The 21,874-nt window shown below is 30.3% G+C and overlaps 2 protein-coding genes and 1 long non-coding RNA gene across 4 annotated transcripts; all 3 read right to left on the bottom strand.

The window, feature by feature from the left end:
* Positions 1 to 8,028: 8,028 nt before the first annotated feature.
* Positions 8,029 to 9,631, bottom strand: LOC123007946 (odorant receptor Or1-like). Its single transcript, XM_044403483.1, has 4 exons — positions 8,865 to 9,631; positions 8,343 to 8,547; positions 8,139 to 8,294; positions 8,029 to 8,085 (listed from the first exon to the last, which is right to left on the bottom strand). The coding sequence occupies exons 1-4, from the start codon at positions 9,629 to 9,631 to the stop codon at positions 8,029 to 8,031; spliced, it is 1,185 nt and encodes a 394-aa protein (XP_044259418.1).
* Positions 9,632 to 11,887: 2,256 nt separating this feature from the next.
* LOC123007508 (histidine triad nucleotide-binding protein 1-like) lies at positions 11,888 to 12,583 on the bottom strand. Of its 2 annotated transcripts, none has more exons than XM_044402852.1 (3): positions 12,427 to 12,583; positions 12,155 to 12,376; positions 11,888 to 12,106 (listed from the first exon to the last, which is right to left on the bottom strand). In XM_044402852.1, exons 1-3 carry the CDS (start codon positions 12,511 to 12,513, stop codon positions 11,945 to 11,947), a joined length of 471 nt encoding a protein of 156 aa, XP_044258787.1. In that variant the 5' UTR covers positions 12,514 to 12,583; the 3' UTR covers positions 11,888 to 11,944. The 2 variants fall into 2 exon arrangements, with proteins under 2 accessions (XP_044258787.1, XP_044258788.1); XM_044402853.1 differs by having other exon boundaries at positions 12,155 to 12,417; positions 12,468 to 12,579.
* A 7,388-nt stretch (positions 12,584 to 19,971) lies between these two features.
* On the bottom strand, positions 19,972 to 21,088 carry LOC123007631. Its single transcript, XR_006412879.1, has 3 exons — positions 20,861 to 21,088; positions 20,326 to 20,798; positions 19,972 to 20,262 (listed from the first exon to the last, which is right to left on the bottom strand). It is a non-coding gene; the product is annotated as an uncharacterized LOC123007631 (long non-coding RNA).
* Positions 21,089 to 21,874: the final 786 nt, after the last annotated feature.

Here is a 21,874-nt window from a genome sequence, read left to right on the forward strand (position 1 = left end):
TGTGGTGTATAAAACAAACATAAAACCGACGAACACTGAGGCATAAATGTAATAGAGAATTTTGGCCAAAAAAGAATTGAAATCTGGACAGAAATAACCAAAAAATTCCATCGATTTCACATTGATTTTTACTATGTCTCTAAGATCTAATTTGCAAAGTGAATTACTTTTCATTTTGATTTTAAAGTTCTCTTTCACCTTATAATAATTTTGTTTAAAGAAACAATCAATTAACAACCGGTATAAAGAGATATCCGTTTATCTTATAAATATCTCATTACCCAAGTGAAACTACGAATTATGTGATGAACTGAGATAATAAGCAATATTTAGCATGTAAAATTAATTAAATATATCAATTGGAGAGGACATTCTTATTTTTGGGGTTCTTTCAAGACAAACAAACAAATCGAAGCGTGATAAGGTAGGTAAGTATTTTGCGAAGATTAAAACTTTTTTTTTTCATTAATCTTGTATTTATAATATTTAAATAAATTTACTTTCATTTACATTAAATTTAAGTTACTGCCATTAAATGTGCAAATTGCAATAAAAGCAAATCGAGTATGTGATAAACTGAGAGAGCTTGTAAAAAATCAAACATATCGATTGGAGAAGACTGCCTTATTTTTGGAGTTCTTTGAAGACAAACACACAAATCGAAATGTTAAAATAGGTAGGTAGGCACTTTGCGAAATGAAAACTTATTTTTTTTTTAAATCTTGTAATTAAAATATTTATAAATTGTCTTTCATTTAAATTAAATTTAAGTTATGAGAAATTTCTGCCATTAAATGTGCAAATTGGATTTGCAATAAAAGCGAAACGAGTTTATTGGAAATCTATTTCAGCTGTTTCATATTTTATTGATGCCTTCTCGTTGACATTCGTGCCTGCTAACTACAATGCAAGTGACATTCAAAGATGCAAAATTTATTTCACTTGTAATTAAACTTCTAATAACATACCCAACCCAAAAGAATTTTTTATAAAATAATTTACCTTCGTTACGCATTCTTTGGAGCTTGTATTAATTATGCACGACCACCTCCACTTCGAACCGAATTATTTATTAGGTCTACTCTTTTCTATCGGCAGCTTCATTTAGTCGACAATCTAGCTGTGATCGAATTGTTTTTACAATAATACTAATAAAAATATTTTTTGTGCTTTTTAGGAAAAGAATATATACATTTGAATCCAAAATGAATGTATTATACGAGTATGCATCAGCGTATGTAGAAAAAATAAATCAATGAAGTATTTTTAGTTAAAACTAACGAAAATGATGTTTGAAATATATTAGTATTGCTAAAAGAGTTGATTTTCTTATTTTTCAGCTATAAATAAAAAATAAAATAGAGTATTTTGGTTTGCTAAACAGTAATTTACCCATTATTTTTTATTTATCTGAGGACGTTTGCAGATAAAATAATATAATATAATATGAGGTAAAGAAGACTTTATGTGCCTCAGCTGAATATTTTGGCGAACGTAGTGAAAAGTGTTTTTGTCACAATATAATTACTATTATGTGAAACATAAAATCGCATTTTTTTGTAATGATATAAACCTAATCAATAAAGAAAATAATTGTAAAATTCTGTTGTTCTTTTTTTGATACACAATAAATTTTCAGACAGTAAACAGGAATTTTTAGCTTATGGCACTTAAAATCTTTAAAAAATTACAAGTTTTAGATTTACTAAAAACAATTGACACTTAACAATTCTACTTCTTTCGCCGGGTCAAATATTATTATTTAGTTATAATTTGTTTAACTGAAATAATGTTACTAGATTTCACTCGAATTGTAGTTTAATTGTTGCATTATCTTTTACTGTGACTTTTCTTCTGAGTGAATTCGGTTTAATACTGCAAAATACGACCAAGATGTTTTAACAATCTGAAAATAGTTCGATTAAGTCTAAATCAAATAAATGACGTTACAACTTTTTACCGTTTTAAAAGTTTCAAGAGATAATGTAAAATATCCAGAAGCATATAGTTTGAGAGGAAATTGAGTACGTGTCATTAGAAAAAGTAGATTTTGTTTGAATTCTTGTGTACCATCAAGCCACTCTGAGTTATAAGCAGCTTGAGTTAGCTGATCACTCTAAAAAATAAATCACAACTTAATGTTCAACAAAAATGATAACAATAATACTTTCATAATGACTTCATTTCCATAAAAACACAATAAGTAAATCTCTATGAACATACAAATTTGATACAGTAACATTGCCGCAAATTGAAAACTTAATACAGATACTAGACTCATTTGAAACATAGACATGCAAATGATGATTACTCCTACTACAAACTGGGCTGTAATACAAGTTGTGAAAAGATTTGTTACTTTAGCAGCAAACCTAAAACTTATTTTTTAATAAATAATCTAGCACATACATTATTATTACTGTATAATGCTCTTATAATGACAAACACACTGAATTAAATTTTTATTAGCCGATCTTTTATCATTTTTGATATTTCTCGCAACATTTTCAAGTTCATTTCTCAGTAAACTAAGTTGTGTTGAAATAAGCATAATGGTGCCAGACATAAAAGTGTCCATACTTAAATCCCCTAGTCCTCCAACCCAAGTCGTCAAAATTTGATAAACATAAGCAAACTCAAAAGCTGGCGATTTTTCTGTACTAAACGGATACCAACCACTCAACGGCAATCTAAGCGCATTGCTGGCATTCTTATCTAAAAATGGCGATACGGCCCATGATACACAAGTCAGAGTACACATGAGTAAAAATAATTTTGAAAGTATTTTTGACGTCTTTATCTCATTGATCACGATCCGGTATTGGTTAAAATTTTTCGGCTTAAAATCTTCTCTATTCATGCTATAAACTAAATTCCATATCCCAGGGCCGTGATTCACAAAAGTATAAATCTTGAAGCATTGCACAAGATTTGTAAAAAGTAGAAATGAAGCCTCTGTCATTTTCTCTAGATCACCAAACACATCTATCATCTTGGCAATTTGGCTCAAAAGCGACAAAATGAAAGCAGATCCGACAAATAAGGCAGAGTAGATGCGGAAAAATAGTTTTCTTCGTGAATTATTTTTAAAGTTTGGGGAGAAATAACCGAAAAATTGGAGACATTTAATGTTAAATTGCACAAATTCGGTTAAATCTATGTCTAGATTATTTGCCATTATGCTGTATTAAACACCAACTCTGAATAAAAGTCTGGAGAAATTTTTGTTCGTTAAATATATATTTTTACGCTGCAAAAAATAGTGTTTCGAATCATACAACCAGGTATTAGTTCTTGGGTGGTAGTAAATTTTAAATCATTGTCAGTTTTTAATTATGGGTTTAAGTAGAGAATATGTAGGTACTTTTTTTCAATGCACGTGTCTCTAACAGCAAATATCTTATTAACCAGCAGGAATGTTAAATTTTCCCTGATCTAAAATTTATTTCACTTGACAACAGTAATTAAGGGTACTAATAGCAACTCAAATTTTACAAGGTGATAATTTGTTTTCAGTTTTTCCTTATGCCTTTCATTTATAATGCAACTTGTCTCAAATTAGGTGAATTATTTATTGTTAGGGGATTAGTTTTCCTGGTAATTTACTCACAATTTACCACTTTCAATCATTTTAAAGCTTCTTTCAGTTGAGTAAATACGTAAAATATCAAAAATTTGTGAAGATTTTTTATTCTACTTAAAACAGTTAATTATTTATTTTATAACATTTTGTCTTGCAGTTCTATATCAAATAAAAGCTTTTGAATCAGCAAGATATAGTTGAATATGTTATCAAATTGTTTTTTTTTCTCATAATAACGGTAAAGTAAGTACATTTATATTACATGCAATAATTTTACAAGCATATTCTGGTCTTATTTAGCAATTATACAAGGTGTCCCACGAGTAATAATGAGCCTGAAATTTTTTTGAAGCAACCAATATTACATTTCAAAGATAACGTGGATATTAAAATATTTGGTTTTTATAAATTAAACATAGTGACCAAACAGAATATCAACTTTAATTTATAAAAAACCTTGGAAAATTTGGTGAAAATTATTAAAATGTTGACGAAAAGACCTGTATATAAACTAAAAGTATATGGTGTTCTATAACATCTCTATAGATGTTTTTTTATTCAAAAATCAAATAATTCTTTTTGGGCGAATGAAGTATTTTAAATTAATAGCCGGTTTATGGAACATTTGTAATTTGTAATTGCAATTAAATTTTAATTGGATATAAATTTAACGTTTGCCAATGCAAAGTAAATCACATCTTAATTCACATTAAGTCTGAATAAATTTTAATTCGTTTTCTGTAAATCGAGTTTTAGGCTAATGTATAGTGTAAAAAAGTATAGGGTAAAAAAAATGGTGAATACGGTGTTTTCTCTTGTTTTTCTATATTGGATTTCTTTCTTTGAAAAGTCGAATTAATGTTAGTTTATAAATTCTAATATAAAACATTTTTAAAAATTTTGTATAAAATGGAAAACAACATGTTTCTAAATTATAAGCGAAACAACAGATAAATAGAAATATTTGTCGTCTGCATTTGTAACTTATTTATTACATAAGAAATATTTGTGTATAACATAATTTTCTACATAATAAAACAATTTTTGAGATTGTTTAAATAGATATTTATCGAAAAATTCGTGACTTTTGTCGTAGATGTATGTAAGTTTATTGAGAATGAACCAGATACAGAACCACAAAGTATGACCAAGATGATATCATGATCTACAAAAAAAAATACATTATTTCAAATAAAACTGAAAATAAAAATACTTTCAGTTTTGAAAGTTTCAAGAAATAAGTAAAATATTCCGACGCATAGAGTTTTAGTAATTGACAATGCCAAGATAAGTGTATTTTATAAAAAAGCATGTATTAACTGCAACATAAGAGGTAAGTTTAAATACACCATAGCAACAATATTAATCCTGTCACACACATATGTATGTATAGGCTGCTTGTGGTCACTCTGGAAAATATTAAAATTAACAATAGTGATCATTATTTTTCTTAAATGTTATACCTTCGAAGTAATAACTTCGTTTACGTAAAAACACCATAGAAATATTTTTAATAAAATAACAAGTGTTTATTTAAATTTGGCGTTATAGTTGACGGTGATATGAGTGAGTTGTGAACGAACCACAATTTCTAATACGGCCGGCGAGGTGTCAAATGTCAGATTAATAACTTCCAATAGAAACAAACCATATGGTTTGTTCACACTCGAACTTTCATAGATAGCTTTGACGCCAAATTTGACATCCGTTACATATTTGACAGAGAAGCATAGTCACAAATTGGAAAATGAAACTGACACCAAACTAAGAACAATACCAAACTCCTTTGAAACATTGACATACACTCCTACTATAAACTGAGTCATGATGCAAGTATTGAAAGTCTAAATTATTTCGTCCGCAAATCTTAAATCCATTTTTTAGTAAATAATTTATAAGGATAAAAATATTAATACATACCTACCCATTTTTTTCGAAATTTTCAAGAGCAGTGGGTGATATTAATAAAAATAAGCAAATACAAGCAACTGCTACATAATATTAGTATTTCCAAAAGTATAAGCTCTTACTTGTAGAAATTGCTTGTTTTCCTATTAATAAACAAATACAAATACTTTTGACGAGAGCATCGCCTCCTTAATCAAATGTATCAATATCCCGCCCGGGCATTTCGTAAAAAATGCATTGAAGCAGTGATTCCGACCTGAATGATTTTTAGTTATTAACGAAAAATAACGCAATTAATACAAACTGGGAAAGAAGGATAGAACAAAACAAGATATGCCAGGGAGAATTGATATTATATGAGGTTTAACCTCTCAAGCTAAAAAACTGGATGTGTCAAAAAATTTCCCCAAATTAACCGCCAACAAGAATCAGTTGAACTCAAAAAATGCCCAGGCGAGAAGATGATTATTTCTATCAACACGGCGCCGGCGATGGACGAAAGCAATTGCTAGTTGTTTTATAAGCGCTTAGCGTCCAATTCGCAGAACAGACAAAAATTTTAACATTTAAAATTGTTCTTATTTAGATATTTCTCCTTCAGACATTTAAAGTTTTTGAGCATCTTGGAGAAAATTTATCCAAAGTAGTGCTCTTTCTATAATTTTTCTGAAGACAATTTTGCGACGTTTTTTTACTTATTATTATTATTTAAACAATTTTTAGTTAATATACTTGTCCTAACCACACACTATAAAAAATTTCATCTTCATTCTCGACGAGAAGGCACTATATCGGGTGCGGCATCGGTTACGCCCATTGATAAATCGCGACTTCTAATTTATTTAAACTGACGATATTTCATATACCTTATATATAACTAATTATTGATAGGGTATAATTTGAAACTATTTCTATTTTTTTTTTTTTTGATAATAAATGAGTCCGTAACAGTTTTGTGTGTTTTATGAATACTTTCTGTTAATTTACCTACCAAAGTTTTTACACTAAATGAATCTGTACCTGTTAGCGCATCAAACTTTAATATCACAATTTCAAATTTTGACTTGGTTCGCCAAATAATCGCTTTTTTTATTTAAACACAAACTAGACCCGTGATTTATGACAAAATGGTATAATTTGCCAACAAAAGAATCATTTACTTGTAGCCGACCGCTTTAAAAGGTCTGTTTGTTGTAAACCTTGGAATTTTACCCCAATTGCAATTTCCCATTGTCACCTAAATTTATGATGGCACAAGTAGCAGGTCATAAATAAAAATGATTTTCAAAGTTAAGATGGAAAATTGCGTTTAATTCAAAGTCTTGTTGGTATTTTTTGCTGATTTTGCAAACAATTGTAGGAAGTGAACCTGCGTAGGTCAGTATAAAAATGAGCATTAAACTTTTTGGGAGAAAATTACTTTTTATTTTTTTTGTCTTCGTTTGTAAATGAAAAATTACCTAAAAATTAGAGAATGTACCTTACTAATGCCCAAGTAAGTGTGAAAAAACTCAACAATTGTATTTAATTAGAACACTTTTTTCACGGAAACGAAACAATTTCACGTATTCCTTCCTCTCTTCTGATAGAATAAGATGTTCTAGTCTTTGTTTATAGTACGAGTATTTACATTGTCTAGGCAGATGAAACATACCTTAAATTTTGTTTTACACTTTTGATTTTTTAGTTTTTTACAAAGCATAATGATTATAATTTTCCACTACTAGCATTTTTCCTAAAAATGCTTACTTTTTCAAGTAATTGCTAGACATTATTAATAGTGAAATAAGCAAATGCTAATATTGTCTAGCATCTACTTCCTACAACTAGCAAAAGCATTTGCTAGTCATGTCCCACTTGCATTTACTAAATTTTATTAAAGCATTTGCTTATAAAATAACTAGTAAAAGCTTTTGCTACCGTTTATTAATACTATACCCATTATTAAGAATACTAAGCTGGCTGAGAATATAAATACACGTAGTTAATCTATAAATTTAAAACATAGATCAGTGTGTTTAATTACTTGTGTGTACAAGTTTTTCAGGAAGTTATGCATTTTTTTGCGTGCTAAAAAATAATCGTTTTAAAAATATTCTAAACAGGTTTTCTTGCATAAAATTATTAACTTTTTAAAATAACAATTTTTTAATTTTACTCTGCCTTAACTTATGTTTACAATGAAACAAATGAAAATTTCTAAACGTGGTAGTAAAAATAATTCTCAAATTATTTTTCATATTTAAGAAAAATATAAGGAGCTTTTAGTTTTTTTTATGTAGTAAAATATTATAAATATCAGGTAGAAAGAGTTTGCTTTCGTTTTAATCGTTTAGCTAGATGTTTTTTCCAGGGAATTTTTTATACATTTTTACGAGTATTTAAGAGGTTACAAGCATGGCCAAATAAAGCTATTTGTGGAATATGGAGAATATTTATTAGGCTACTTTAGTGCTACATAAATTTGCAGTAAAACTACATGTTTTGATTCAATTACATTAATTAAACTGTACAGCTATTACTGTGCTTTTCTAAAATTATTTCGAATGGACTTGATTTAGAACTGCAAAGTACGACCATGACGATTTGACAACCTAAAATATTCAATTTCGTTTTACAAAATTGATTTAGGATAAAAAATATCTACAGCAGTGAAAGTTTCAAGAGACAAAGTGAAGTATCCTGAAGCGTAAAGTTTGAGGGGAAATTGTGTACGTGTCATAAAAAATATTAAATTCTTTTTAAATTGTCTCGATTCTTCAATCCATTCACACATATAAGCGGATCGGGTGAGTTCATCGCTCTACAAGAACAGATTATAATGACTGACAAAAAAATAACAAAAAAATACTTTCAAAATAATTTCATTGCCGTAATAACACCACAAGAATATTTCCATCAAAACACAACCCTGATACAGTAACATTGAAACAAACTTAAAACTCATTACTGATACCAAAGTCATTTGAAATAAAGAAACACAAACGATTATTACACCAATTATAAACTGAGCTGTGATGGAAAAAGTGAAAAGATTAGTCACTTCATCCGCAAACCTAAAATAATACAATGTTTTATATTAATAGTTATTAACGACATAAAGCCAACATGTACTAAATAATAGAGAATATTAAAGTTTGTAAAATCGGGGCAAAACCGAGATTTTAGTATCAATCGCCTCTATTATTTGGGCATCGAATGTGTATCATTTAGTAAGTCTAGTAAGTCTTTTGTATATAGCAACAACCATAACAACGTCCGTTAACGGTTTTTACGGCCTAGGCTGTTATCGCTGTCATAACAAACAGTACGGATATGGTCAAATAACAATCAAGTATTACGAAAATATATTAACAATTCCTATATATCTTACCGTATTATGGTTTTATAATGAATAACACACTCAATCAAATTCATGTTAGCTTTCTTTCGATCTCGAAGTGAATCAGTTTTGCACCCTTTAGTAAGATTTTTCAGAGAGTCATTAAGTAAACTAAGTTCCGCAGCAATAACCATGATAATACCCGACATGAAAGTATCCATTGCCACATCTGCCAACCCATTTATCCATGTTGTTAAAGTTTGATAAGCATACGTAATCTCATAAGCCGGAGATGTATCAGTTGAATAAGGGTACCAACCACTTAATGGCAACCTAAGTTTTTCATAACTTCCTCTATCAATAAACGGAGAAATACCCCATAAAGAACAAACAATTGTACAAGCCATGAAGAACGTTTTAGAAATTCGTTTCGACATTGTGATTTCCTTGACGAGAATGATGCGTTGTTCTATATTTTTCGGTTTAAAACCTATGCTATTCATGCTGTGGATCAGATTCCATACTCTTGGTCCGTGATTTATAAATGAGTACATTTTAAAACACTGTACTAAATTTGTCAAAAGTAGAAAAGATGCGTCTGTCATTCTTTCAATATCGCCGAAAGAATTTATCATATTGGCGATTTCACTTACTAGAGATAATCCAAAAGTTGTTCCCACAAATGTGACAGCATAAATTACATAAAAGATTTTCTTTTTTGAGTTTTTAGCAAATTCGGGTAAAAAGTATCCAAAAAAGTGCATACTATTTATGTTGAATATCACAAATTCTGTTAAATCTATGTCAGTGTTGTCCATTGTCGCTGCTGAACATTTATTAGTTCTAGTTAATTAGAAATTGTAATAACCTTAAAAAAAGTCTGTTTTTTGACTCACCTGATAATTATTTTTTTGTTCCAACTTGACTAAATATTAAAGCTTGACGTTAGAGCTTCAAATAGATTAATAAGCAGTTGATTGAATGTGGAATTACCTGTGTCAGTAGCATCAAATATCTTATTAATTATCAGATGGAGGCATTTGTCTTTGTTACTTTTCCTAATGTAAAATTTATTTTATTTGACAGCAGTAATTAAGAGTACTAATAGTATGCTTATCACATTAAATTATTATTCCACGCAATAATTTCTTTAAGACAATCATTTATAATGCAACATGCCTTAAATTACTGGATTATTTATGATTTGGGGAGCAGTTTTCATAGTAAATTGCTTAAAGTTTGTTAACTGTGAGTTTTAATTAACGTCTCTTGTACTGCTAAATAATACCTAATCAAAATTAAAATTGTATTGCTCTATGGTCAAACGGTAAACAAATCTCAACTGATTCCTTTACAGATAAAAACGGAGTTATGGTCCAATTAATTAACGTGATGATGCAGAAAGTTAAAAACAAGCGACAATTTCTTCTAAAAGTGGCAACTTATTCATCTATATTTTTAATTTTTCACGTAAATGTAAAACAGGAGACGTTGAATCATAAAGATGCTTAAATTTTTCGAGGCTTTCAACAAATGGTAGAAATTTGAAAATAAAGCATCCAGTTTGACTCACAAGAAAGGCATTGTCAGATATTTGCTAAAAGTCAACATCTTCTCCTAGAAGTAAGAGTGCTACCAGCACCGGTACATACAGGATGCGCCAGAACTCGCGCCCCAGAGAAAATTTTCAAGTAAGGTAAGATACCAGGAACATGAAAAAAATGTTTAAAAAATTCTATTTGTCACAAAATTTTTACATTTATTTTTTGACATTTGACATTTTTTTATATCTATTTAATGATACTGATGATCTTGTATATGTTTTTTTTACAATTATTTAGTAAAGGGACAAAAATTTTGCCAATAAAAACCACAAATAACATTGAACAGAGTTACAATTTAGGATACAGCTTCCTTGTTTCCTCTTTTAATAGCATATAGCAAAAAAACTTGGAAAATTATTTTTCCAACAGAAATAAATAGAGTCAATGTGCAAACTTTAAACCCTCATAACTTCGAAATTTTTATAGATAATTTTTTTTTACATTTTTTCCATGTTTCTGGTATGGCATTTTTCTCTGGGGCGCGAGTTCTGGCGCACCCTGTATATTGTAAATGCACAATAAACAAAGAAAGCATAAATCTTGTACAAAATTTTGTAGTTCTGTTGAGGAAAGAAACTCAAAATTTGTGTATTAAGTACACAGTAGAAGGAATAATTTCTCTATACATCTTCTATTAGCAACTGTTGTTTCTGAGAAATAACGCAAGGGATTAGATAGTTTTTATAGAATAGAATATTGTGCGTTATAAAAACTAAAAAAACGACAAACTTAAACTTATATAAATTTAAGAATTATTGTAGGGTAAGTAGATAATATGATGGTTTTATTATCGGGGTTTAAGAGAAAATTTGTGTTTTACCTACAAATAAAGCAAAGTTGGTTTAAGTAATCACGAAATTACTTGTTCTGTTTTTGAGAAAATTTCTAATTAAAAAAAATTAAATAAATTAATATTTAAGTTTTGTTTTAAGAATTTAACACTGAAATTTAGCACTCCCTACTTATCGCAAGCACAAACACAAGACTTTTTATTCTTAAAATTAAAGTAATGCGCTTTTCACTTGTTTTATTCTAAACTTAAAATACCTGTTTCAGTACGTGTATTTTAGAAGCAGGAATTAGATTCATTACAACACGTAATAAATACATTCTTATTTGCATGTTACGTAGGATGGAAATCCAAACCCCTAAGATACTTGTGACTAGTAATTACTACATTAGAGGGTGGGTAACTAATTGATTATTTCTAGCGTTTGCAACAAAACATAGAATATTAAAAATATTTCCTTCGAAACAAAGAAATTGTTTCCTAGATGAATAATCTTTTTTAAATATTAAAGACCATTACAGAAAATTAAGTTCAAAATAAATCACAATGAATTTGGACATACCGTTTTTTGTCTCCCAGATAAAAGTTTAACCATTAAATACGAGTTTAAAAAATGTTCTGTTTAAGAATAAAATACACTGGCACTGCCGTAATTTAAAAATAAAATCTGCATGTTCAACATTATTTGATTTATTTATCTGTCTATATACAACAATGTTACAAAAAATCATTAAATGTTAACCAGGGGGCCACCCAAGTTGACGCCCTCCTAGTATGTGTATATGTAAATGATAAACCGATTGACAGCCCTGTTTTCCATTATTTATCACCAACCTATAGCCATTTGGAAGACGTTCTTTTGCCAATTTCTGAGCTCTGACAATTAATTCTGCCATTATCTAAAATAAACAATTAATTTCTTTGTTAGCCCTCAATTAATTATCTACGTCTCTATCATCCTCTTTAATTGCATCAAGCATAGGAATTCGCTGCTTTGGAATCACCAAAAAATGTACAGGTGCTTGAGGATTTACATCATTAAAAGCCAAACATTTATCATCTTCATAAATTATATCTGCGGGGATTTCTTTTGAGATGATTTTGTCAAAAACTGTTGTTTTTTGTTTGTCCTTTGATGCAGTTTGTGCTTTTTCAACCTCTGACGATTTCTGGAAGTTCATTTTAGGTTAGGTCGTATTTCTGGCGATTTCTAACGTACATATCTGATAAAATTAACAACTGGAGGTATAAGCTGCTTACGATAAAAAAAAAATTGTGAATGAGTTAATATTTTTCTCAAAATCATTATTGTCTTGCAATTTACAAGTTATTGCTGTTTAAACTGATTTGAGGTTAGGTTGTTGACATCTATTTATGACTTTGTGAGTAATTATGACAGACAATTTTTAGACTTCAACTTCAAATAGTATATTAAAGAACAAGTTTTATAAGGGTTGATTTGGCGCACGAACCCCAAGTTAGAAAACGAGCCGTAGGCGAGTTTTCCATGGGATGAGTGCGCCAATGCCATTATAAAAAGAGTATTTTATGCTATTTTTTCTAACTTGCGCCCCCTTTTTTCTTATTTTAATTAAAAAAATATATTTTTGTCGTCTAGAAAATTTTGTGTTAGTTGGTGTCGGTTGGTGACACTTGGCGACCACCTGATTTTTTGAATCATTTCTGCCATCTGTCATTAAAAATAAAATTTACAAATTATTAGTTATTAGTYTTACAACATAATAATAATAAATAAAGTATGAGCAAACAGAATTTAGTTTGCACTCCGCCCGAAATTCGCGAAATTGCCGAAGCAACAACGCAAAATTTGTAACCTGACCTGGAAATTGATGTAAAGTAACATTCTCTTTCTCCCCTTGTCCACAGTTTAGAACAATCAATAGGTACTTGATACTTGGCATTAGGTATAATGTACGGAGAACTACATATGTACTAGGAGACGAAACGAGATACAAAATTGCTCGGTTTTTTGAACCCAAAAAAAATAGTACCTACGGCGCGGAGGAGTAGAGCGTTTTACCGTCTCAGTTTCAAATCGTTTTAAATTAATTTAAAATTAACCAGTGTACTAATTGCTTGAAAAAAAAATGCAAAAATGTTGAGCTTTACATTCTTAATAAGTTGTGAAAAACGAACGACTAAATTTTTCACGAGAAATATGAGGAAAAAAAATATTTAAAATCTGTGCTCCATTTCATGTTTTTCAAAAAGCTGCGAAGACGTTTGAAGATACAAGAAAAATGCAAGAAAGAAAGTTGTAGAAAATAAATTATTTTAGTAAAAATTTCGCGAGACCATACCTCTATCTTTAATGGTTTAGGCCTCAAAGACGTTCAAAGCCGCTCAAGCGACGGATTCCTTTCATTTTTACTGGTGATTCACTGCCAGAGGAAATTTAAACCTATTAAACCGATGAAGATAGAAATATGATCTCGCGAACTTTTTGTAGCAAATTTTATTCTCTACGATTTTGTTTGTTATATTGACTGCTGAAAGATTATTTATTCTTCGACTTTGTCAAAATTTACGGTTTTTCTCCCGTAGGTATAAGGAAGTTTTGACAACTGTTTAGCATTTCTCAATACGAAACGTCAGATTATTTTTAACAGAAGCAAGTTTAAGCCTTGTTGAATCTACTTCGAAGAATAAAATGACGTATTCAACTCGTTTGAGTGTAAATCGGACGCTTTATTCCACCTCGTGGATGATAAACCACTCGTTACATTTGTAGTTTAAAAATCCACTCGGTGAAATAATGATTCCGATTTACATTCAAACTCGTAGAATTCCAACAAACATAAATAGTCAAAGTGCAAAATTTAAGCTCCCATAATTTCGAAATTCTTATAGATATTTTTTTTTTAACATTTTCAAGTTCCTGGTAGAATCTTACCTTACATTTTTCTCTGGGCTGCGAGTTCTGAATAACAACGCTTCGAAAGAAACATCACGTCAGTATCTGAATTTGTGTTGAGATTTTCGAAAATGTGTATTAATTTAACTACCTAATAGATGTCTAGTGCTGTTATTATGTGCAAAATGTCGAATGCTGATAATTTACAATGTACCTCTCCAGAAATTGCTAAAGCAGTAAAAGAGGCAAGAAAAAAACAACACTGGTAAATGTTATGGTAAAAGTAAAAACGAAAAAACAGATTTTTATTCCATGCCTGAAAGAGTAAAACTTTTACTTGTGACATTTAGTAACAAAAATACCTAGTTACTTTTGTGACGTTTACTGATAAAATAAATAATCTAAAATAAATAGTCGGTAATAAATAAAGTATTAATCGCACACAGATTTTAGGGCAAAATACATATCTGACTTACCTTATTAGAAGTGCATTAAATGTAATTATTATCTTAAATATTGTACATACTAATGACCAACAATGTTAAGCAACGATATAAACAAGTTTAATTCAATTTTATTAAAAAGAATAACTCTATTGGAATTAATTGCGCAAAATATACAGTTAAAAAAGCTTTATCTTATGAAGGAAGTGACATTAAACTTTTATATTCAAGAAGTTTTTAAACAAGTCTAAGCCCAACCCAATGGCATCACAAAGTTCGAGTTCAATCATTATAAGCCTTTGATGTAAAATTAATCTAATTCCATCCTTAATTACAAAGGGATTCATTTTAATTTTTCAAAAAAAGAAAGAAATTGTTATATAAACCCGAACTTTGGTGAGTCCGACAAATTTACACCATGAACGACATAATTGAACAAAGTTTTGGTTCTATATTGTTCATATTGCAAATTCTGCGACTTTATCCTTCTCGACGTTACACAAGACTACATCAACTACAAGCATGCATTATGTACATTTTTTTCATAATTTTATTTCCAATTCCAACCATTTACAATTATATTATCCAAGAAAATTTCGATTTATTACAATTTAATTACACTGCAACATATTTGTCGGAAACTGTGTGTTTCATCACCAAACTTTTACCTTTCATCACAAATGCCCGTCGAATGAAAAAATGTATTAATTATTTTGGGGCCAGCTATTTCCAAGAAATATTACAAGAAAACACCTCGAAGAAAATCATGACAAACTGCATCAATATTTGCCGAAGAAATTCTACAATGTTTCTCTATGGAGTCATTTGTGGTGTGATAAGTTTCATTACTAAACCTCTTTTCTGGAGTGGTTACAAATTTCCACTTGATATGTGGCTGCCATATGATGCCACTGTTGGTCCAGGAGTTTACTACTCAACATATTTATTTCTTTCAATTGGTATTTTAAAAACAATTTTTTTTTTTTAAAATAAAAATTGTTTTAGCAATTTCCTATTGTGCATTTACTGGACCCTTGATTGACCCTCTCATAGGTGGTTTGGTCTGTCATGCTGCAGGGCAATTAAAGATTTTAAAAGAAAATCTTAAGCATCTTAAGGAATACACAGAGACTAAAATTAAACATGACAACAATAAAGCAGGTGACCAAATTATGTATGAAAAAATTCGACAATGCATTAATCACCACAATGCAATATTAACGTATATTTTTGTATATTAACTTTAATTAACTTTATTCACTTTGTGACTTTACAGATTTGTAAAAGAATTCGAAGATTGTTTTTCATTGGTGGTCTTCAGCCAGTTTGCTGGAAGTATGGTGGGGTTTTGTTTTTGTTGTTTGCAGTTAAGTATGGTAAAGTATTTTAAATTAAACATTTCACTTTCAATATCAATAACAATGTTAGGTAAATCTTGTTAGTATGAGCGCTCTTTCATCCACATTATATAGTTGTGTTGTTTTGGGCCAAATTTATTTTTACTGTTACTACGGATCAAGATTGTATGAAGAAGTATTTATTGTGGCTTTTATGTTTTACCCCAATACGATGTTCCTTACTTTTAGAACAATAGTCTGACAAATGGTATTTACATGGGCCAGTGGTATGAATATAATGGAAAGTCGAAAAAGGCTTTAATAATTCTAATGGAACGTTCAAAAGTGCCTATGCTTATTATAGCAGGAAAAATATTACCCATGAATTTAGAAACTTTTACAGGGGTAATTTCCTACATTTTTTTTATTAAAATATTAATGTGTTATAATAATAAGTATTTGATGTTTTAGTTGTTGAAGAAAACCTACTCGTTGCTTGCAGTTTTAAAAAATTATCAAGAATAATCCACACCTCTTAAGAAAATAATAGTTACACACACCCAAACTTATATGAAATCACATGGTATTTCTTGAAAACAGTTTGAATGGCAGCCTTTTGCGTATTGTTTCAACTGAAACATTAACACCGGTAGCTTGAATAAGATATTTTTAAAGCTCTTTTAACGATTTGGCATGAAAAACGGTCTTGCTACTCGGACGTTACTCTTCTTGAGTGTGGCCGTTGAATATGTACAATAGTGTACTCACTCAACGGTGTGGCCGATTTTAAGTACATACCTTGCATATGTTTTTTTTAAATAATACCCTGTGTACACGCCACTTCTAACGCTACTTCTTTTTACGAGATGCTTTGCTCCTCAAAGATTTTCTCTTGTAGCATTGTTTTTCTTTTCTTTTTTTAATTCCCTTTTATAGACGTGAGAGAAATTGTTAAGCAATCACTGCGAGTTTTAGAGGTGTCTTTCAAGTAACAACGCTTTCATTTCATCATCATTTCGAGAAGCACAAGGGGGTATCACCACCGAGGTTTGTATGCTATTTTATTCACAATCACATTATTTTCAGTCAAAAATTTGAATAAAATAAAATTCTAACAAAGTTAAGGTCCAAACGTGGTAGGCTATCCAAATGACGTTTGATTTTTGACATTTCAGAAATGTTAAAGAAAATATTGAAATAATAATGTGTAAATCTGATTTAAAGTCGTCGAAATAAAGCAATGTACTCCCCCAGAATTAAGAGAAACTGCTACAAAAGCAATTGAATACTAATTTAGTAAAATATTATGCGTAACTTGACGATTTAAAAGAAAAAAATTCCGGTATTTTCGTAATTTTAGCGTTGGCAATCCTGCATATTACCATTTATTAGAGATTATTCCATCATATCATATGTGGTGGCGAACTGACAGTGACAAAAAAGACACTTGGAGTGCACCCACTTGGTTAAGATAAAAGAATACATGGGCGTACTTTTTTTTCTCTAAAAATTTTGAAAACAAAGATTGTTAGGGATATCATTTTTGAAAATGCTTTTCATGCGTTAACAATTTAATAATTTGTTCATCATTCTTCATCTTATGTATCTACTTATTATATTTTTTTAAAGAATAACAGTGGTTTTGAAGTACTATTTCATACGACGCCTATGAACAATATTTTTTTTAATAGTAAACATATGTTTAGCGTCAAAATTCAGTCCTTTTTGACAACGTCAGTTCGCCACCAGATTTGGAATAAGCTCTACTCTTCATGAGAAATATGACATGTTTCCCAACCTTAAAAAGGTTAGTAATCGGCATATTACATTAGTGATTGTGAATAAAACAATATTCTATAGGCCGATGCGTTAGCATTTTTTACAAAAAGTGTTTTTTGTGATTGATGTAAAGATCGCGATATTTACCGGTAGACCTAACGATTCGTTTTAGGGTTTTGGTATTTATTACAAAATATTAATTCTTAACTAATTCGACAAGTACCATGTAATAAAACACTACTGTTTTCAAATTATTAATAAATATATTTTGCCTAAAAATACCTCCTAGTTCATTGCTTTTACCACTAGAGGCGTTGTCAGTACCGCTACTGTCCAGGAAAGAGGGAAAGGGGTGAAAGGGTCTCTGCCACTGAAATTGTATAACGTATTGAATATTGATATAAATGGCTTCCTATGCTGAGCTTGCATAGATTGTGTGATGCATACAGTTGGAGACAAAATACGTTGGTCGTCACTTTTATGACACTTTAATGTAATGCAAGCTTTAAAGTTAAAATGAATGACAATTTCAAATTAATGACAGCTATTATATAGGATGTTTCACGTAATTTTACAAGGCTTGCGCCTGTAATAAGATGCAATCAATAATACATATTCCGATACGAACTGGATTACAAATTTTGAAAAATTGGATAATCTTCTCTTTTAAAAATTACAACATTTTTAGTTAGTTAGTGATTAAGATAGATAAACTACAATCATATTCATGCCGTCTCTTGATAGAACAAATGATAATTGTCTCTGAAAAACTACAGTTTATGACTATTAATGAAACAGTGATTAGTTTGACAACTACTGTCATGGGTTTCTAAAAATTAAATAATTAAATGTGTATTTTTTGTATCTAGTGTTTTGTGAATTTTGTATATTTGGGTGCGTACATTAGGTGCAAGCCTCGTAAAGTTATGTGAAACACCCTGTATTTTCCTATCAAAAATATGTACATACAACTTGTCAACTTTGGTTGACAGTAGCTAAAAATAAAAATTAACACCATTATTTACATCAACACTTTCGCTTGTTTATACAAGGTGAAAATAATATCTATACGCATAAACTTAGGGAATGATAGTTTAGGCCAAATAATAATATGTAGTGAAAAAATTTTTAGTAAAATAGTATACAAACCTTGGGGGTCGTTGTTTCATCGTACCTCTGCTAATTGCTTACTGCGCCGCTTTGCGCCTTGGTAATGAAGCATCTCCCACCTTGGTATGGAGGTAATCTACTATTTTTATAATGTTGTAATTTTGAAAATCTATTACTTTTGAAACATGTGTTTGCAATCCCAAAGAGAATATTTAATTTAGGATGATTTATTCAAAGTACATTTGTATTCAAAAGAAAAGAGTAGAGTAGGGGACACGGAAAACTGGGCAGATGTGTCATTCAGTTGTCAAAATTTCTAAACTATACCTTAGGTAGTCATAACCAAGCTTTTAATGTTTGGCATATTTGTCTTTTTGACACTGACAAAGTCGAAGTTTTTGGAATCCCCAAAGCCACCGAGGCCTGCCGCTGCCACATCCCGCTTTGAATAAGAGCTATTGCTCGAGATTTATTAAAAACTGATACAACTGGCATTTTGTAAAAATTGATGTAAGTCAAAGTTAATTTGACAGTTTTTTTAATATCAATCATAATGACAGTAAAGGTGCATTTACACTGACATTTTTTTAAATGACAAGAAAAGACTGCCCAGGATTCCCAACTGTACCACTGCTGTGTCCAATTTTGGCAATTTTTCGTTAAAGTAAACGGAGTTTTTTCTAACTGTTACTTAGAGAACTAAATGAAACTTCTACAATAAGTAACAGAACTTAATAGCCTATATTTAATTTACGACCAAATACATCTTTTCTGGCTGCTCCTAACGGCGATTAATTTTAAAAACAGAAATCTCAGGTGTAATTCTTGTGCAACTGACCTAATCGACCAACCTCCTTCTAGTTTTGTGACATTGTGAGTTCTTATCACTTCTGTTGTGTGCGGAGGCATTATATTGATAGTGACACATAAATTCTAAAATTTTTAAAATAAACCTTAGAAACAGCCTGAAAATTATCCCATTTACACGGTGAAATAGTAAGTGTATGCTTTTCTTTTAAATAGAAGTGTATCTTGTATTAAAAGAATTAAAAAGGTTCTACACACTGAAATATAGGAGTAAGAAAGAACGTTTCTTTTCAAGCGGTCGAAAATTACACTTTTGTGTATCTCTAACGGTTCAAGGGGCTTTTTTGTAACCGGAGTTGAAATACTTCAAGTCCTAGGAGTTGATAATAATGTATACTTTAGAAAAAAACAAGTTTATAATTGAAGTATATTTTCGAAGTGGACGCTTAGTAAACAGCGAATGGCAGTATTCAAATTCTGAATGCAAAGCACCATTTCGACAAAGGTTTCCTGATAAAGTTATTGAAGAAACACCACCATCTTCACCAAATTGTGGAGAGATTTCACAGGACAGGAGGCGTAATGAAGAGGAAATTGACTAGAAGGCCACAAACTGATCAAAATGTCATTGATCAAGTCGAAGCACTTGTTGAAGAGAATCCAAATTCTTCAATACGTCGTTTGTCAGTACTGCTACAAAAATTCTGAAAAAAACGTTTACGCATGCATCCATATAAAGTCTCGGTAGGTAGTTCAAGAAATCTTACCAAGAGATCACATTAATCGTGTGCAATATTGCAATTTTTTCCAGCAGAACTTAAATAACAACGACGTTCTCGATCTGAGTTTCTTGACGGACGAAGCTTGGTTTCATTTAAACGGATATGTCAACAAACAAAACTATAGAACATGGTCTGTAGTTAACCCTGAATTTCATTCAGGTTCCATTACACCCACAAAAGAGTGGGATATGGCTAGCTGTATCACGTCGTCGAATAATAGGGCCCATATTTTTTCACAACACAATCAATGGGCTACGTTCTGCGTTATGAGATGCCATTTTTAGAACAAGTGCATCCTGACGAATTTGAATATGGAACAAGATGGAACTACGGCTCATACTACTCAGGAAAATTTAGGTTTCCTCGAATAGTTTTTCCCTGGTCGAGTAGTGAGCAGAGGATCTGGGCCAGCCCGATCACCAGATCTAACGCCATTAGATTTTTCGATTTGCGGCTATCTAAAAAACGAGGTTTACAAAGAAAGGATTGATAATCTGGATCAACTAATGGCAAGGATTACCTTGAAATGCAATGAAATAACAGAAGAGACATTGCAGCACATTTTTAAACAACATGAAACGTCGTGTGAATTTATGTATGCGGGAAAATGGTGCCCACTTCGAACACTCATTATAAAATTAAATTTAGTCTTTAACAGCCCTTTTCATAGCCATAATAAACTGTTATTTAAAAAAAGGCTTATTTTTAATTAATTAAATCGTGACATCAACTAAAAGGTAGGTTAGGTATCAAAACTGCAAGGCGCATATGCAAGTTCCCTCAAACCAGTCAAGCCGCCCTAAATTTAAAAAATAAATAAATAAGCAGATGAGAAGTTTGCTTTATTCCTTTCTCTTCATCCTAATTAATCAAATTTAATATTTTGAGCATCGCCATCAAAGAAGGCGATGATTTTGAGTTAAAACAAGTAGGTACCCCTATTTTCGTAAAGCAGGACTTTTTATTTTACATGAAAATTTCACAGCTGGCTAGTAGAAAACCATTTATATGTATATCCCCTAACCACGTGTATCTTCAGGTTATAAATACCTATTACCTTTCAGCATTTTTTCACGCAATTTTCTATATTTCTTTTCGCAAGTACGGTTTAAAATATCTAGGTAAGTAATACAAAAAAAGTGTGATAATAACAAATTTAGCAAGATATGTATAGCAGTTTTATTATATTTTTAATTTTTAAACTTTTTTAATAAATTCGAAAAAAAACTTGTACTGTTTTAAGTAATACGTTTATAACTTTGGTTTTGTACTCAATGTTAAAGAGTGCTTTTATCAACTAATTTCAGTAGATAAAGCAATTTTTTATCGTCTAGTGAAATAAAGTAATTTTTATCTACTGTTTTTATTCAAGAAATTCTGGTAGGTGAGTACCAAATAAAACGAAATATTATACACGACGATAAAGATTGTTTATCTACTCGTGAAAAAAGTCCACTTGTGACTTCGTCTCATAACTCATAAACTTAACCTTTTCACTCGTAGATAAACAATTTCTTTATCGTCTTGTATAATA

This window comes from Tribolium madens, unplaced genomic scaffold, assembly GCF_015345945.1.
Source record: "Tribolium madens isolate multiple individuals breed KSU strain unplaced genomic scaffold, Tmad_KSU_1.1 Scaffold_3;HRSCAF=73;Tcas5.2_LG2, whole genome shotgun sequence".
Taxonomy (NCBI): domain Eukaryota; kingdom Metazoa; phylum Arthropoda; class Insecta; order Coleoptera; family Tenebrionidae; genus Tribolium; species Tribolium madens.

Coding starts and splice junctions, on each gene's coding strand:
- LOC123007946 (XM_044403483.1), bottom strand. CDS start 9,631: ATGGACAACACTGACATAGATTTAACAGAATTTGTGATATTCAACATA. Junction 8,548..8,864: donor CATTATAAAACCATAATACG/GTAAGATATATA, acceptor GTATTATTTTAG/GTTTGCGGATGAAGTGACTA. Junction 8,295..8,342: donor GCAATGAAATTATTTTGAAA/GTATTTTTTTGT, acceptor CTGTTCTTGTAG/AGCGATGAACTCACCCGATC.
- LOC123007508 (XM_044402852.1), bottom strand. CDS start 12,513: ATGATTTTGAGAAAAATATTAACTCATTCACAATTTTTTTTTTATCGT. Junction 12,377..12,426: donor TTGTTAATTTTATCAGATAT/GTACGTTAGAAA, acceptor ATGAACTTCCAG/AAATCGTCAGAGGTTGAAAA. Junction 12,107..12,154: donor TTAAAGAGGATGATAGAGAC/GTAGATAATTAA, acceptor TGTTTATTTTAG/ATAATGGCAGAATTAATTGT.